A 15,491-nucleotide genomic window follows, 5' to 3' on the forward strand; every position below is an offset into this window, starting at 1 on the left:
AGCTGGGTGGGAACGGCTTCGGCGGGAGGCAGCTGCGCTGGGCATGTTCTGAGGGAAGGGAAGGCAAGAGAAGGGAGCTAGCCAGGGCCTGAGGTGGGAAGGCGGGAGAAGAAGGTAGGGGCCAGGCGGGAGGCGGGAGAAGGGGGCTCGGCAGGGCCTGAGGTGGGAAGGGGGCTGGAGGCTAGGCGGGCGCGGGAGAAGGGCGCTGGGCACGGCCTGAGGTGGGAAGGCGGGAGAAGGGGGGAAGGGCTAGGCCGGAGAAGGGGGCTGGGGGCTAGGCGGGCGGCGGGAGAAGGGGGCTGGGCACGGCCTGAGGTGGGAAGGCGGGAGAAGGGGGCTGGGCACGGCCTGAGGTGGGAAGGCGGAAGAAGGGGGTTGAGCACGGCCTGAAGTGGGAAGGCGGGAAAAGGGGCTGGACACGGCCTGAGGGGAGGAGATACAGCTCTCGGAAAGGCCCAAGGCAGGACGCCAAAAAGAAGTTGGAGGAGGGGCGGGGCGGGGCGGGGCTGTGTGCCAGCTTTGCCGGTCTCCATGGTAACTGATAGAACGCTGCGTGTCTTCCCCTCCCACCGGTAAAAGACACAGGGCGCAAGCGCGGCGCAGTCGTCATAGCGGAGGGGTTGCAGCTCGGTGCAGAGAGGGTTGGGATGGCGCATTACAAGGTGCGGGACTGCGATTTCTTCCCGGAACCCACCACCCTCTCTTGTTCCTTTTGCCCACATCGGGGAGACTCGGTATCCCGCCGGCTGCCTCTGCACCCTTCAGACAGGCCCGGCGAAGCCGGCTCGCCGACCCCGGACCGCCCTGCCCCGCGCTAACGTTGTTCCCATCCTTCCCTCAGGCCGCGGACTCTAAGCGAGAGCAGTTCCGCCGCTACCTGGAGAAATCCGGGGTGCTGGACACGCTCACCAAAGGTAAATAGCCCCGAGCCGCTGCCCCCAGCGCGCGGGAAGGGAAATGTCCCCCCTGCCCCGCGCGGGGGGCGAAGGTCCATGTTCTCTTGCCCTTGTGCCCACGCCAGGTGGTTGCAGGGCCCTTTCTCTAGCAGCTGCTGTCCCCCAACCCTCGCCGGCCAGGAGTGGCAGGTGGCCAGCAGCCGTTGTTGGAAATCCTGTGGGTCAAGACTTAAGATACTTGAGGCCTTATTTTGTCAGAGTACTTACTATTTCTGTAGCACTTTATATGTTCAAAGCAGAGTTCCACTTGATTTCAGTTGTAGTGTTGAGCACACCCTACTTCTGCAATTCTGACCCCTTGGCTCCTGATCCCTGGTACTCACTCCACACAGTGGGCACCTGTGAATTTTGGTTTAAGTGGCTTGTTCAGCATTGCAGAAGCAGGGATAAAATGCAGTTCTTCAGAGGGGCATTCAAGGTCTGTAACCACGAGATTATCCTTTTTCTCCCTGTAATTCTCTGCTTTATTTGCTACACAACATCCAGCTTCTACAACAAAGGAGGCAGGGTTCTTTTTAGACAAAAGCCTCATTCACTACACAGTTCGGTTTGATTTCTGGTGCACTGAATGAGGCAGAAGTCCTGTAGGGGGGGAAAAGTATGTGATCATGTAACTAAAGAGTGTCATGCACATACAAAAAAGGGGCACAAGCAGCCTTAATCCTGACACTTCTCTGCAACTGGAATATTCCTTTAACATATTTTTTTATAATTACACATTTAGAAACAAAAACTGACCAAATTTCATCATGTGGAATCCTGTTGATCCCCATATGGATTGTTAGCACGTTTGTGACCTCTAGATCCACTGCACAAACCTCTCCCACTTGAGCTAGTGGAGCAACCGATAGCAGCAGCAGGTTGTTAATCTGTGTAGACTAATCACTAAAGAGGGATGAGACACATTTTGCCAGTGATTCTGAAGCTATTAAATAATCTTGTGTTCAATTCCATGTTTTGGTGGGGAATGTGCTTCTAGTCATAAACACTTCTCCTTTGGGTCTTGGAACGGGGCGGTCAGGGGACAAGGAGCGGGGGGGGGTTGGATGGGTTGGGGCTCTGGGATGGGGGCGGGGGCCAGGCTGTTTGGGGGGGCACAGCTTTCCCTACCCAGCCCTTAAAACCATTTCGTACCCCAATGTGGCCCTCGGGCCAAAAAGTTTGCCAACCCCGATCTAGACCATCCCTGAGAGGTGTTTGGAGATTTTTAAGAGCAGGTTAGACAATGATGGAGATTCCACAACCTCTCTAGGCAGTTTATGCCGGTGCTTAACCACCCTGACAGTTAGGAAGTTTTTCCTAATGTCCAACTTAAACCGCCCTTTCTGCAATTTAAGCCCATTGCTGCTTGTCCTATCCTCAGAGGTTAAGAAAAACAATTTTTCTCCCTCCTCCTTGTAACAACCTTTTACTTACTTGAAAACTATTATAGAATCATAGAATCCTAGAATATCAGGTTTGGAAGGGACGTCAGGAGGACATTTAGTCCAACCCCCTGCTCAAAGCAGGACCCAATCCCCAACTAAATCATCCCAGCCAGGGCTTTGTCAAGCCCGATATTAAAAACCTCAAAGGAAGGAGATTCCACCACCTCCCAAGGTAATGCATTCCAGTGCTTCACCACCCTCCTAGTGAAAAAGTTTTTCCTAATATCCAACCTAAACCTCCCCCACTGCAACTTGAGACCATTACTCCTCATTCTGTCATCTGCTACCACTGAGAACAGTCTAGAGCCATCCTCTTTGGAACCCCGTTTCAGGTAGTTGAAAGCAGCTATCAAATCCTCCCCGCATTCTTCTCTTTCACAGACTAAACAATCCCAGTTCCATCAGCCTCTCCTCATAAGTCATGTGTTCCAGTCCCTTAATCATTTTTGTTGCCCTCCACTGGAAGCTTTCCAATTTTTCCACATCCTTCTTGTAGTGTGGGGCCCAAAACTGGACACAGTACTCCAGATGAGGCCTCACCAATGTCGAATAGAGGGGAACGATCATGTCCCTCGATCTGCTGGCAATGCCCCTACTTATACATCCCAAAATGCCATTGGCCTTGGCAACAAGGGCACACTGTTGACTCGTATCCAGCTTCCCATCCACTGTAACCCCTAGGTCCTTTTCTGCAGAACTGCTGCTGAGCCATTTGGTCCCTAGTCTGTAGCGGTGCATGGGATTCTTCCGTCCTAAGTGCAGGACTCTGCACTTGTCCTTGATGAACCTCATCAGATTTCTTTTGGCCCAATCCCTCTGTATCCTATCCCTACCCTCCAGCGTATCTACCTCTCCTCCCAGTTTAGTGTCATCTGCAAACTTGCTGAGGGTGCAATCCACGCCATCCTCCAGATCATTAATGAAGATATTGAACAAAACTGGCCCCAGGACCGACCCTTGGGGCACTCTGCTTGATACTGGCTTCCAACTAGACATGGAGCCATTGATCACAATCCGTTGAGCCCGACAATCTAGCCAGCTTTCTATCCACTTCATAGTCCATTCATCCAGCTCATACTACTTTAACTTGCTGGCAAGAATACTGTGGGAGACCGTGTCAAAAATTTTGCTAAAGTCAAGGAATAACACGTCTGCTGCTTTCCCCTCATCCACAGAGCCAGTTATCTCGTCATAGAAGGCAATTAGATTAGTCAGGCATGACTTGCCCTTGGTGAATCCATGCTGACTGTTCCTGATCCCATTCCTCTCCTCTAAATGCTTCAGAATTGATTCCTTGAGGACCTGCTCCATGATTTTTCCAGGGACTGAGGTGAGGACTTATCATGTCCCCTCTCGGTCTTCTCTTTTCCGGACTAAACAAACTCAATTTTTTTCAATCTTCCCTCATAGTTCATGTTTGCTAGACCTTTAACCATTTTTGTCAGTCTTCTCTGGATTCTCTCCAATTTGTTCACATCCTTCCTGAAATGTGGCGTCCAGAATTTGACACCCCAGTTGAGGCCTAATCAGTGCAGAGTAGAGTGGAAGAATTACTACTTGTGTCTTGCTTACAACACTCCTGCTAATACATTCCAAATTGATGTTCAGGTTTGTGGGTTTTTTTGTTTTTTTTTTTGTTTTTTTTTGCAACAGTGTTACACTGTTGACCATTTAGCTTGTGATCCACTATGACCCCTAGATCCCTTTCTGCAGTACTCTTTCCTAGGCAGTCATTTCCCATTTTGTATGTGTGCAACTGATTGTTCTGTTTCTTCCTAAGTGGAGTACTTCTCATTTGTCTTTATTGAATTTCATCCTATTTACTTCAGACCATTTCTCCAGTTTGTCCAGATCATTTTGAATTTTAATCCTATCCAAAGCACTTGCAACCTCTCCCAGCTTGGTATTGTCTACAGACTTTCTAAATGTACTGTCTATGCCATTATCTAAATCAGTGGTCACCAACCCATCGATCGCGATTGACTCGTCAATCCTGGAGCCTCTGCTACTCGATCACCATCCCTGGGCCACTAAAAGTCACCTCCGATCCTGACTGAATGGCCCCGAATCCCTCCGAGCTCACCCTAGTGCTGCTCCAGGTGAATCAGTCAAGGAGCCAAGTTCAGTCTTGCACAGTGGGACTCAGGCAGGCTGTGTGCCTGCCTGCCGTGGCCCCATGCCACTCCTGGAAGCAGCTGGCTGCTGGCATGTCTCTGTGGCCTCTGGGGTGCGGGTGTCTGTGCGCTGCCTGCCACCGCGGCGCCCCCCCCCCCCCCCGGCTTGGGGCTGTACAGATGTGCCAGCAGCTAGCCGCTTCTGGGAGCAGTATGGGGCCATGACAGGCAGGCCCCGCTGTGCTGCCGACTGGGAGCCGCCTGTGCTAAGCGTCTCCCAGCTGGAGCCTACACCTCGCACCCCCTCCTGTATCCCCAACCCCCTGCCCCAGTCTGGAGCCCCGTCCTGCACCAAACTCCCTCCCAGAGCTTGAACCCCACATTCTTGCACCCTTGCCCCAGACTCAACCAATGCACACCCCACAGTTGAGAATGTTACTGATTTGTGATACTGTCTGAAGGATTTTGGATCTATAACCACAAATGACACTAATAAAAGGTACAACTCCTAAAATGTCCAGTGGAGTCTGAGTTTAGGTACATTGTGACCATATGACCCCTGCACCCAAACTCCTTCCCAGAGCTTGCACCCCTCACTCCTGCACCTCTGCCCAAAGCTCAGCCCAGAGCCCCCTCCCACACTCTGAACCACTCAGCCCCAGCCCAGAGCCTGCACCCCCTCCTGCACCCCAACCCCCTGCTCCAGCCTGGTGAAAGTGAGTGAGGGTGAGCAAGTGATGGAGGGAGGGGGGAATGGAGTGAACAGGGTGGGGCCTTGGGGAAGGGGCAGGGTAGATCCTGGGTTGATCTTAAATTCGAAAAGTGATCTTGTGTGTAAAAATGTTGGAGGTCCATCTAGGTTGTATTTCCCTAGTTTGTTTATGAGAAGGTCATATGAGACCATATCAAAAGCTTTACTAAATTCAAAATATACCACTTATGCTGCTGCTTCCCCCTCTATACACAAGGCTTGTTACCCTGTTAAATCAAGTTATCAGGTTGGTTTGACCTAATTTTTTTTTTTTGACAAATCCATGTTGACTGTCACTGATGACCTTATTATCTTCTAGATGTTTTCAGATGGATTGCTTAATTATTTTATATAGTCATGTTGCCTGGGTGTAGCAAGTGCAGAATAGAGAGCACAGGAGAGAGTCCACATAAGGCCCCCCCGCAACTAGGAGGAGCAATTGCAATTACAGGTGAAGCAGGCTCAGAGCAGACTGAATTTTGGAGAAATTTAGCCAACAAGTGTAACACACCTCTGCTGAGCAATTTCTTGGTTCTCTGTTATTTGGGCAGACTTGTAATGTGGATGGCAAAAGACATACTCCTGACACTAAGGCCATCCATGCGCGACACATAGAGAGAGGCACTAGAGATTCTTAGTCAAATGACTGTAAGAATTTTTAACATGGGCAAAACAACTTTTTTGCCTTAATCTCATTCTTGGAAACAGCTGAACTGTTGGGTACAACTTTCCAAAAATTTCAGCATGAGGCATGCACATGGCATGTAAGTAAAATTTCAGTCCAATGGTCCATAAAGTTAAAAGTAACTATAAACAAAAGGAGTACTTGTGGCACCTTAGAGACTAACCAATTTATTTGAGCATAAGCTTTCGTGAGCTAAAGCTCACTTCATCGGATGCTGTAGCTCACGAAAGCTTATGCTCAAATAAATTGGTTAGTCTCTAAGGTGCCACAAGTACTCCTTTTCTTTTTGCGAATACAGACTAACACGACTGCTACTCTGAAACCTGTAACTACAAACAGGGGGTCTCAGTGGAAAGTATTAAACAACCTTACCCACAGGTCTAATTACCAGCACTGGCTATAATCTGTGTTGTGAAAGTACCCAAATCCCCATATCTGAATTGGGGTGCCACTGGGTTAAATATTGAACAAACACAGAAAATCTGACAACTTCAGTAGAAATTCTGTGTTGGTTTTTATTCTGCCCTCATCAAAGGTCCCTATGTGTACAGCTCACAATCTAAGAAAGTCAAGCAAAATATATATAGCACTCAAGAGAAATATTTAATTCTCTCTGTACTTTTTAGTTTTGTAATTGCATAAATATCCACTTCCTCAGTCTATAAATCATGCATGGGTTTGTTTTGTTTGGGGGGTTTTTTTTTGTATCTGTAATGGCAAATTTAGTCCTGATGCTTCTCCCCTCTCATTTTTGTCATAAGTGCCTAGTGAAAAAGACTATGCAAATATAGTGGTGCATAGCAAAAGTCTGTCAGAGAGAAAATAGGCATTATGCAAATGAAAACGTATCACAAAATGTTGCATGTGCATACTTAAGCTTGTAGAAAAAATACGGTATCTTGAGTTTCAGGAATACTCTGTTGTGTAATTAAAGACTGCATCATAATATGTTTTCACAAGCAGTCAAGGTTGCAAGTTAAACTGTGCAACCTTAACATTCTTGTTCTTTTTGAATGGGATATATACACTAATTCAAAGCGTATTATATAAAGTGTTCTCATAGCTTTCCATTCTTTAATACCATATTAGAAACAAAAAAATTAACATTTGTTTTATCTATTTCTAGTTAGCTTATATTTTCTCCTTGAATGAAAATGAAAGCAAGTAATCTCTGTTTAATTGCTTTATGAAGTGCTGCCATAGCTTTTAGGTCAAAACTATTCTGTAAAATGGAGCAGTTGGACACTCAATACTGGTATCTCACTTTGGTAGGTATATTCTACCATTTGTACCAAGTTTCAGATTATAGTGAATGTTTTGGAATGGAGCTAAATTGCACATACATTCCGTCGTTTCGTTTAAGAAACGTGGTATGAGTGCAGATCAGCTTACTTTTACTCACTTCCATGGTGAATACATATTTAGAGTGTGGAGGACACTTCACTCCACATGCAGTTTTTTTTTTTAATGTGAAGTCAGTCTTTTTGCCACTTTTAGGTAAATCGGTGTGCTCCATCTGGTGGCTCTAAAGCTGCTGTTGTTCACTAACAAACTAGTCTAAAAGGATGTAGCTACTCTTCAGTTAACTGACAGTGAACTCTACTAGCTAATACAGTTGTCCTGGAAGGGAAGTTTTGGAGTCCAAAATTACATGAACAAGTGTTGGGACTGTCCAGGCTAGCAAGTTAAGATGTGTTGGCTTACTTGACAATACATTAACTTGGTACCTATGACAGTGATATTCTGGTCTGTGACTGGGAATAATTTAAAAACAAAAAAACCAAGTGTGGACATACTGACCGTGATAAATCGTATTCATTTTGGCTTCATTCCAAGTCCAGAAATCTAAGTATGAATTAATCAACAGGAGAACTGATGGCTCAGGCTCTTTTGAGGATTCAGTCAACAAAGTGCTGAACAATGAATACTTCAGAAGTTCGTGCCTGGTGGCTGTCTTTGGTGCACATCTGTGTTAACTCAAAATATTAGTTATTGAGTACCATACTCAATGTAAGACTCTGAGTGCCCCTGGAGATGAGAACAACCTATAGATGGGTGATGGATGAGCCAAGTGTGCGACTGTAAGAGTGCAGCTGCATTCTTGAGACACCATTTAGGATTTTTGCTTCCACTTTAGAAGCAAAGCAGCAGGTGGTTGCGATTTGTTAGTTCCCCATTATCCCCCAGTAAAGGAGGCCTGGTGATGGAGGAGAATATTGAGTTTTTCAAACTTAGTAAAGAAGATTCTGTCCTTGGCTACACTAGAGGGCTTACAGCGGTGCAGCTGCACAGCTGTAAGGTCTCTAGTGTAGCTGCTCTAAGATGATGGGAGAGAGGTCTCCTGTTGGCTTAATTACTGCAGCCCTCAGAAGAGGTGGTAGTTATGTCAGTAGGAGAAGCTCTCTGGCCAACAGAGTGCTGTCCACACCAGCACATAAATTGGCATAAGTTATGTTGCTCGGGGGTGGCTAATTCACTCCCTGAGCAACATAATTTATGTTGATTTTAAGCTTTAGTGTAGATTACTTTTGATTACCTTTATTATAAGTGACAGATATGATAGTAGGCAACTACTTTACTGGTAGAGAATGTATATATCCTGGAACTATTATTAAATAGGTATGTATTTGATCAGTTTATGGAAAAATATAACTGCTTGAAAGTTACTTGTAATGTTTGTGTTTATGTAAGCGCAGAATTTAGTGCAAACATTTAGCTTTACAGTTCATCAAAGAATTGTTGAAAAAAGCGTATTCAGAAGAATTCCAGCTGTATAACTGTAGTCAAAGCTTATGTTGGATGCACAGGAGTCTCTCAGTAATACTCGGCATAATCACGAATACGTGTTCATTGTCCTAATTTTTGACTATAATAAAAGCTAACTTTGTGTGTGAATGTTTAAATTAGTGAAACATCACCTTTAGAATACTAATCTGGAAGTAATCCTTTTTAAGTCTCATATGTATTACCTTTGACTACTGGTGCACATTTCAGAAATTGAACCATTTGAGGTGTTTTCTGCTTTCAACTGTTGGATGCTTTTTATTTACAGTGTTGGTAGCCCTATATGAAGAGCCAGAGAAACCAAATAGTGCACTGGAGTATCCTTTTTCTTCCTTCTGTGAATTGATTTCAGACATATGTGAGGCAAAAGATGGAAGCATAGTCCAAGGCAGATACTCGTTTGTCTCCATATTATATAAAGTAAACAAAATATTTTATTTCCATATTAAATAAGAACAGCAGCAATTTTGGGGAAATGGCACTCGGTCAACCAAGTACAATAGAGAACTGGAAATTTAGCTCTTGCGTGATACAAGTCCTTACTACCAACAGCCTGAGGCTTTTGGCTTATCTAACCCAGTATCTTGGTTGGTTGGTTTTTTTGGCAGTGGCTTGTGTTTTTAATAGACTTTTGCCTTCCTTTTGGTATTAAACATTTTCTATAAGGCTATTTGCATAGGAATGCCTTCCTTTTATTTGCAGGTGTACTGCTTAGTTTGGAACAGTGTATTTTGCATAACTGCTGTTTATTACTGACAACTATCTAGTTCTTCTTAATCTTGCTGGGCTTCCTCTTTGACCTCTGCCTCAGTGAATTATGAGGGCTTACTACACAAGTTTTTACTGTCAAATTTTCTGCCTTACAGTTTAGTATTCCCTTGTTCTTATGTTGTGGGAGAGGGTAAAAGGAACATCTTTCAGCTTTTACTTTATACTATTTTGTAACAGTGCCCTTCTCAATCTTCTTTACAAGCTAAGTAAACCTTGCTGTTCTCCTTCATTGTGTTTTAAAGGCCTGCAGACAGCCATGTTGCCATCTTCTTTAAAACAATTCTGTTTGGCTTTTTTCTTAACTGACATATCTGGTGTATCCTGTCAGTCTGCCCTTATGTCTTGCTCTACCAGCGTTGTAGTTTGTTCAGATTCAGGCTGTCATTTTTAAGTGAAGAAACACTTAACTTTTATTAGCTTTCTGAAGCATCATATAGGAGCTGCAGCTCCAGGAAATCCAGAAGTAGAGGCCCTTCGCCTGGAAGTGGCAGAGATGAAAGAAAAATATGAAGCTGTGTTGGAAGAAAACAAAAAACTAAAAGCAAAGGTAAATATTTGAGTCTCCATTGCTGTATCTTCTTAAAATGTAAAAGAAAAATACAGTGGTATTAGCAAAAAGAAAAAGAGTACTTGTGGCACCTTAGAGACTAACATTTATTTGAGCATAAGCTTTTGTGAGCTACAGCTCACTTCATTGGATGCATTCAGTGGAAAAAAAATCACTGGTATTCGTTACTGTATCAGTAGTCAACATTCATCAGTGATAATGCAGTGTCACTTTGTGCAAGTCTCAGAACAAGGGGAAAGCCTGATAGGCTCTTGGTGGGGGGGCCACTCAACTGAAAAGAACACTTTTCGTGTTTTAATATGACTAACCACTCAGTTTCTTTTTCTTAACTTTCTTTAAAAGCCATGGGAAACCATTACAAGTACCAAACTCAAGTAAAATTGAGTGGAAACTATAGAATTAACTTCTTAAAAAATGGTGTAAAAATCAATCTAGATGATACTTCCCAAACAGATTACAACATTTTAAAGATGCTAACTGAAAAAGCTTCTTTCAGAAAATAAATTCAAGGTGGAAGAGTCCTATTAGGTCAATGGGATCAACACCTTGCAAGATCTGACCCACTGGAGGCATTTATGTGTATGCAAAATAAAACATTTAACTCTAGTTTAAAATACCTAGTTCTCTGACTCTGAAAACCTTCTGAATGGATCCTGAGTGTAAACTAAGGCAGAGTCATTGTTTTGGGTATACAGACTGCCTGCACCTCTCAGCTATCTAAGTAGGGTATCTGTTCTTAAACCAAATTATATTTGAGACAGATTTTTCAAATAATTCATTGTACAGTTACCATAGTTATACAGATCCATAACTACACATGCAAATAGCCACATAAACGAGGGGCAGAAACAGTGCTGGTTCTGAAAGTGTGTGACATACTTTTTCCCATGCAGTGACGCTGTTTTCTACACTAACTTTACTTACCGAATGACTAGTTACTACATACTATGTTTTACCTTCTACAGCTTTTGATCATGCAAGCTTTTTTGCATGGATTATGGGACTGCCCACAAAGAGGCCTGAAGCCTGCAAGCTGCTATCTTAGTACACACCATATATTATCAGTGGTAGTTCCACAATAGAACAAAGGCACTATTTGTCCATTAATTGGTCCAGAAAACACCTACTTAACAATAAACTCATTGGTCAGATTTAATGATCTCTCCGTTAAATTTGCTGTCAAGACATATATTCATAAGAATGGCCACACTAGGTCAGGCCAGTGGTCCATCTAGCCCAGTATCTTGTTTTCTGACAGTGGCCAATGCCAGATGCCTCAAAGGAAATGAACAGAGAAATTATCAAATGACCCGTACCTTGTTGTCCAGTCCCAGCATCAGGCAGTTGGGGGCTTAGGGACATCCAGAGCATGGGGTTACATCCCTGACCATTGGCTAATAGCCATTGATGGACCTATTCTCCATCAACTTATTTAATTCTTTTTTTAACCTAGTTGTACTTTTGGCCTTCACAACATCCCGTGGCAACAAGTTCCACAGGTTGACTGTGTTTTGTATGAAGAAGTACTTCCTTTGGTTTGTTTTAAATCTCTTGCCTATTAGTTTCATCAGGTGACCCCTGGTTCTTATGTTATGTGAAGGGGTAAATAATACTTCCCAATTCACTTTCTCCACACCATTCATGATTTTATAGACCTCTATCATATCCCCCCTTAGTTGTCTCTTTTCCAAGCTGAACAATTCCAGTCATCTTAATCTCTCTTCATATGAAAGCTGTCCCATACCCTTAATAATTTTTGTTGCTTTTTCTATTTTTTTCTTGTATCTTCTTTGAGATAGGGCAACTAGAACTGTAACAGTATTCAAGGTCTGGGTGTACCATGGATTTATATAGTGGTGGTATGATATTTTCTGTCTTATTTTTCTCTTTTCTAATGGTTCCTAGTATTCTGTTAGGGTTTTTTGGTTTTTGTTTTTTGGTTTTTGTTTTGTTTGTTTTTTTTTTACTGCTGCTGCACACTGAGTGATATTTTCAGAGACCTATCCACAATAACTGGAGGATCTTTCTCGAGTGGCAGCTAATTTGGACCCCATGGTTTTGTATGTATAGTTGGGATTATGTTTTCCAGTGTGCATTACTTTGTATTTATCAACTTTGAATGTCATTTGCCATTTTGTTGCCCACTCACCCAGTTTTGTGAGAAGCCTTTGTAACTCTTCACAGTTGGCTTTGGACTTAATTATCGTGACTAATTTTGTATCACGCAAATGTTGCTGCCTCACTGTTTACTCCTTTTTCCAAATCATTGATGAATATGTTGAACAGCACTGGTCCCAGGACTCATCACTGGAGGGGGGGGAGGAGGATGCCACTATTTACCTCTCTCCATTCTGAAAACTAGCCATTTATTCCTGCTCTTAGTTATCTGTCTTTTAAACAGTTGCTGATCCATGAGAGGACCTTTCCTCTTATCCCATGACTGTGTAGTTTGCTTAAGAGCCTTTGGTAAGGGACCAGGTCAGAGGCTTTCTGAAAGTTCAAGTACACTATATCCACTTGATCACTCTTGTCCACATTGTTTTTACAGTAAAAAGGCTATAAGTATTTGACTTGAACATTCTGCTGAGTCAAGCTGCCATGCTTATCTAAATGGTCCTGGCTTGGGTTAAAATGAGAGTGCTTCCTTGAGGGGAAAAAATTAGATGGGTTGTAGGAGGAGCATGGATGTAGTTTATTGCAGCTGGCAGGCATTTTTTTTGGTCTCAGATGGCTTAAAATGAGAGTAATCTGACTTTAGCAGAAGGGGGACTTTCCTGTGAAAGTGGTCTAAGAGATCTGATAAACTCATTTGGCAATGAGGGCTGAATTATACCTTAGTGTGTGGGCTAGTTACAAAGTTTTGGGCCATATGCCACAACTCTGTGAAAAGGTGCAAGAGGCTGCCCTCGGCAGTAACCAAGTTTGTTGGGGAAATCAGGAATGATTCAGAGTGCCATTAGGACCACCAATTTTTCTGCTCTCATTTCCTTGTATCTCTCCTCCCTCTGTATCTCTGAAATTTTTCTCCTTATTGATTAGTACTTTCCCTTCTCCCCTCCTATCTGCTTTTTATGCACTTTACCTCTTTTGTTCCATCTGTCTTTTTTGTCCTGCACAGTCACCCATTCCCCTGGATCTTTGAGTTTTGTTGGGTTTCTGAATGGCAGCAGAACAACTTTACATGAGAGGATTGTGGAGCAAAATCATGTTCTAATCAGTTTCTTTCATTAGTCTTTTAGCATGCAGAGCATTAAAGAGGAAACATTTATTTTCCCTTTCCATTAAGTACTGTAGCGAGTTTAAGTAACTAGCAAGTTTCCCTTTTCAGTTGGGTGCCTGTGTAAAGACCTCTGTTCACAGGGGAAAACCTGCTAATCTGAAGAAAGTACATGTAATTAACTGAAAAGCAAAACTTGACTAAGATCCACTCATACAGTCCAGAAGTTTTATTTTGTAGCTAGCTTGGTATGCAAAAGACATGGAGCACTGTTTCAGCAGCTGTTGCTGGCAGCACACTGTGATAAGTTTAATCCAACATTATTTGTAAATGCCAGATGAATATTTCGATCAGGCTTGGAATTTCTAACCCATAAATGAGAAACATTTTAAATGCAAAATTTAAAACTGAATGGCAGATTCCAGATATTCTAATATTTACTTTCATAACCTTCCCTATGTCTGGGATTCTTTTCAAAGGGTCTGGTGAAATCTACTTGGTCTTCAGCTACCTAATTTTTATACCTATGCATCTAAACTGTAGAATTCAGTGTGTATTTTAAGTGGCCAAATTATCACTAAATCAGTGTGAAGTTTTGATCTAAGGTTCTGATGGTAGGTTTGTCCTCTATTTTAAACTTGGAATAGTCTCATGAATAGCTAATCCCAATTCTAGTGGTGGCAGTCAGACTATTTTACTCCAGCATATTTCAGTACAGCATACAAGAATGTAGGATGCTCATTCTGCCCAAAACTAACTCAAGATGGCCAGTATTGGGCAATCACAATGTAAAACCCTCTCTTCTTTAAAGTAAGAAATTAAATATTTGTCAGTGGGAAAAACTGTCAAAAGCATTTAATAGATCTTGTGTGCTGAAATTTCCTGACTCTATAAGTCACTTAAGAACTTTTGAAAATCATGCCCTGCACCTTTAAAAGCCTCTCTCTCTCATAGCTGCATCTTTGCACAATGCATTGTTCCCTCCCTTCTCCCGCACCCCCACAGAAAAAGGGTTTACCAGGCATGTTTGTAGTCTTTGAAAATAAGGGGACCTAAGTATTCAGTAGCAAATTAGATTTTGTAGAATAAAGCTTGCTATAAAACAACTACTCCTCTCTCCTGTTGGGGTAAAATATGCCATCAGGGCTTTTTTAACATTCTACAGCTAACAAAATCACACTTTTTTTTTTTAAATTCTACAGCTGTCTCAATATGAACCACCTCCAGAAGAGAAGCGTGGTGAATAGGAATGCTTTCACCTTTTGGTTACTTACCTGAATAAAGGGCTTCATCAGAAGTTTACTGTCTTGACTTTTTTTGGATATAAATATCTTGAAACATTTCATGCAATATGTTGGCAATCATCTTACAACTACATGAATTGCCTAGGGAAGTTGTGGAATCTCCATCCTTGGAGATTTTTAAGAGCAGGTTAGACAAACTCCTCTCAAGGATGGCCTAGATCAGTGGTCTCCAACTTTTTTTTTATGCCCAAGATCACTTTTTGAATCTAAGGGCAACCCAGGACCTGCCCTGCCCATTCCCCAAAGCCCTGCCCCACTCACTCCATTCCCTCCTCCTCTTGGTTGTTCACTCTCCCCCACCCTCACTCACTTTCACCAGGCTAGGGTTGGGGTTCAGGAGGAGGTGTGGGCTCTGGGCTGGGGCTGAGGGGTTTGCAGTGTGGGAGGGGGCTCTGGGCTGAGCATGGGGCAGAGTGTTTGCGGTGCAGAAGGGGGTGTAGGCTCTGGGAGGGCATTTGGGTGCAGGAGGGGTCTCCAGGCTGGGGCAGAGTGTTCGGATACAGGAAGGGGTACATGGTGCTGGCTCTGGGAGGGGGATCAGGGCTGGGGCAAGAGATTGGGGTGCAGAGGGGGCATGGGGTGCTGGCTCTGGGAAGGGGCTCAGGGCTGGGGGTTGAGGTGCAGCTTCTCGTGGGTCAGCACTTGCCTCCGGTGGCTTTTGATCCGTGGCAGGTACAGCAAGGCTAAGTCAGACTCCCTGCCTACCCCAGCTCCACAGGGCTCCTGGAAGGGGCCAATGTGCCCCTGGGAGTGGGGGGCACGTGGCCCTGCAAGCTGCCCCTCTGTAAGCACTGCCCCTGCAGTCCTCCTGGCCAATGGGAGCTGCGGGGGTGGTGCTTACAGGCAGGAGCAGTGCGCAGAGGGAGACCCTTGTCCTCCCTGCTCACTCACAGGGCCGCACTGGCCACTTCTGG

General features: G+C 44.0%; 1 protein-coding gene across 1 annotated transcript; it reads left to right on the top strand.

Moving 5' to 3' along the window:
* Window positions 1–566: 566 nt before the first annotated feature.
* Window positions 567–14,570, top strand: MYCBP (MYC binding protein). The gene is made up of 5 exons (XM_077837870.1): window positions 567–662; window positions 842–914; window positions 8,986–9,034; window positions 9,906–10,035; window positions 14,476–14,570. The coding sequence occupies exons 1-5, from the start codon at window positions 648–650 to the stop codon at window positions 14,518–14,520; spliced, it is 312 nt and encodes a 103-aa protein (XP_077693996.1). The 5' UTR covers window positions 567–647; the 3' UTR covers window positions 14,521–14,570.
* The last annotated feature ends 921 nt before the right edge of the window (window positions 14,571–15,491 follow it).

The sequence above is a fragment of the Eretmochelys imbricata genome, chromosome 19 (genome assembly GCF_965152235.1).
Source record: "Eretmochelys imbricata isolate rEreImb1 chromosome 19, rEreImb1.hap1, whole genome shotgun sequence".
NCBI classification, from domain to species: Eukaryota; Metazoa; Chordata; order Testudines; family Cheloniidae; genus Eretmochelys; species Eretmochelys imbricata.

Coding starts and splice junctions, on each gene's coding strand:
- MYCBP (XM_077837870.1), top strand. Junction 9,035..9,905: donor AAACCAAATAGTGCACTGGA/GTATCCTTTTTC, acceptor AACTTTTATTAG/CTTTCTGAAGCATCATATAG. Junction 10,036..14,475: donor ACAAAAAACTAAAAGCAAAG/GTAAATATTTGA, acceptor TAAATTCTACAG/CTGTCTCAATATGAACCACC.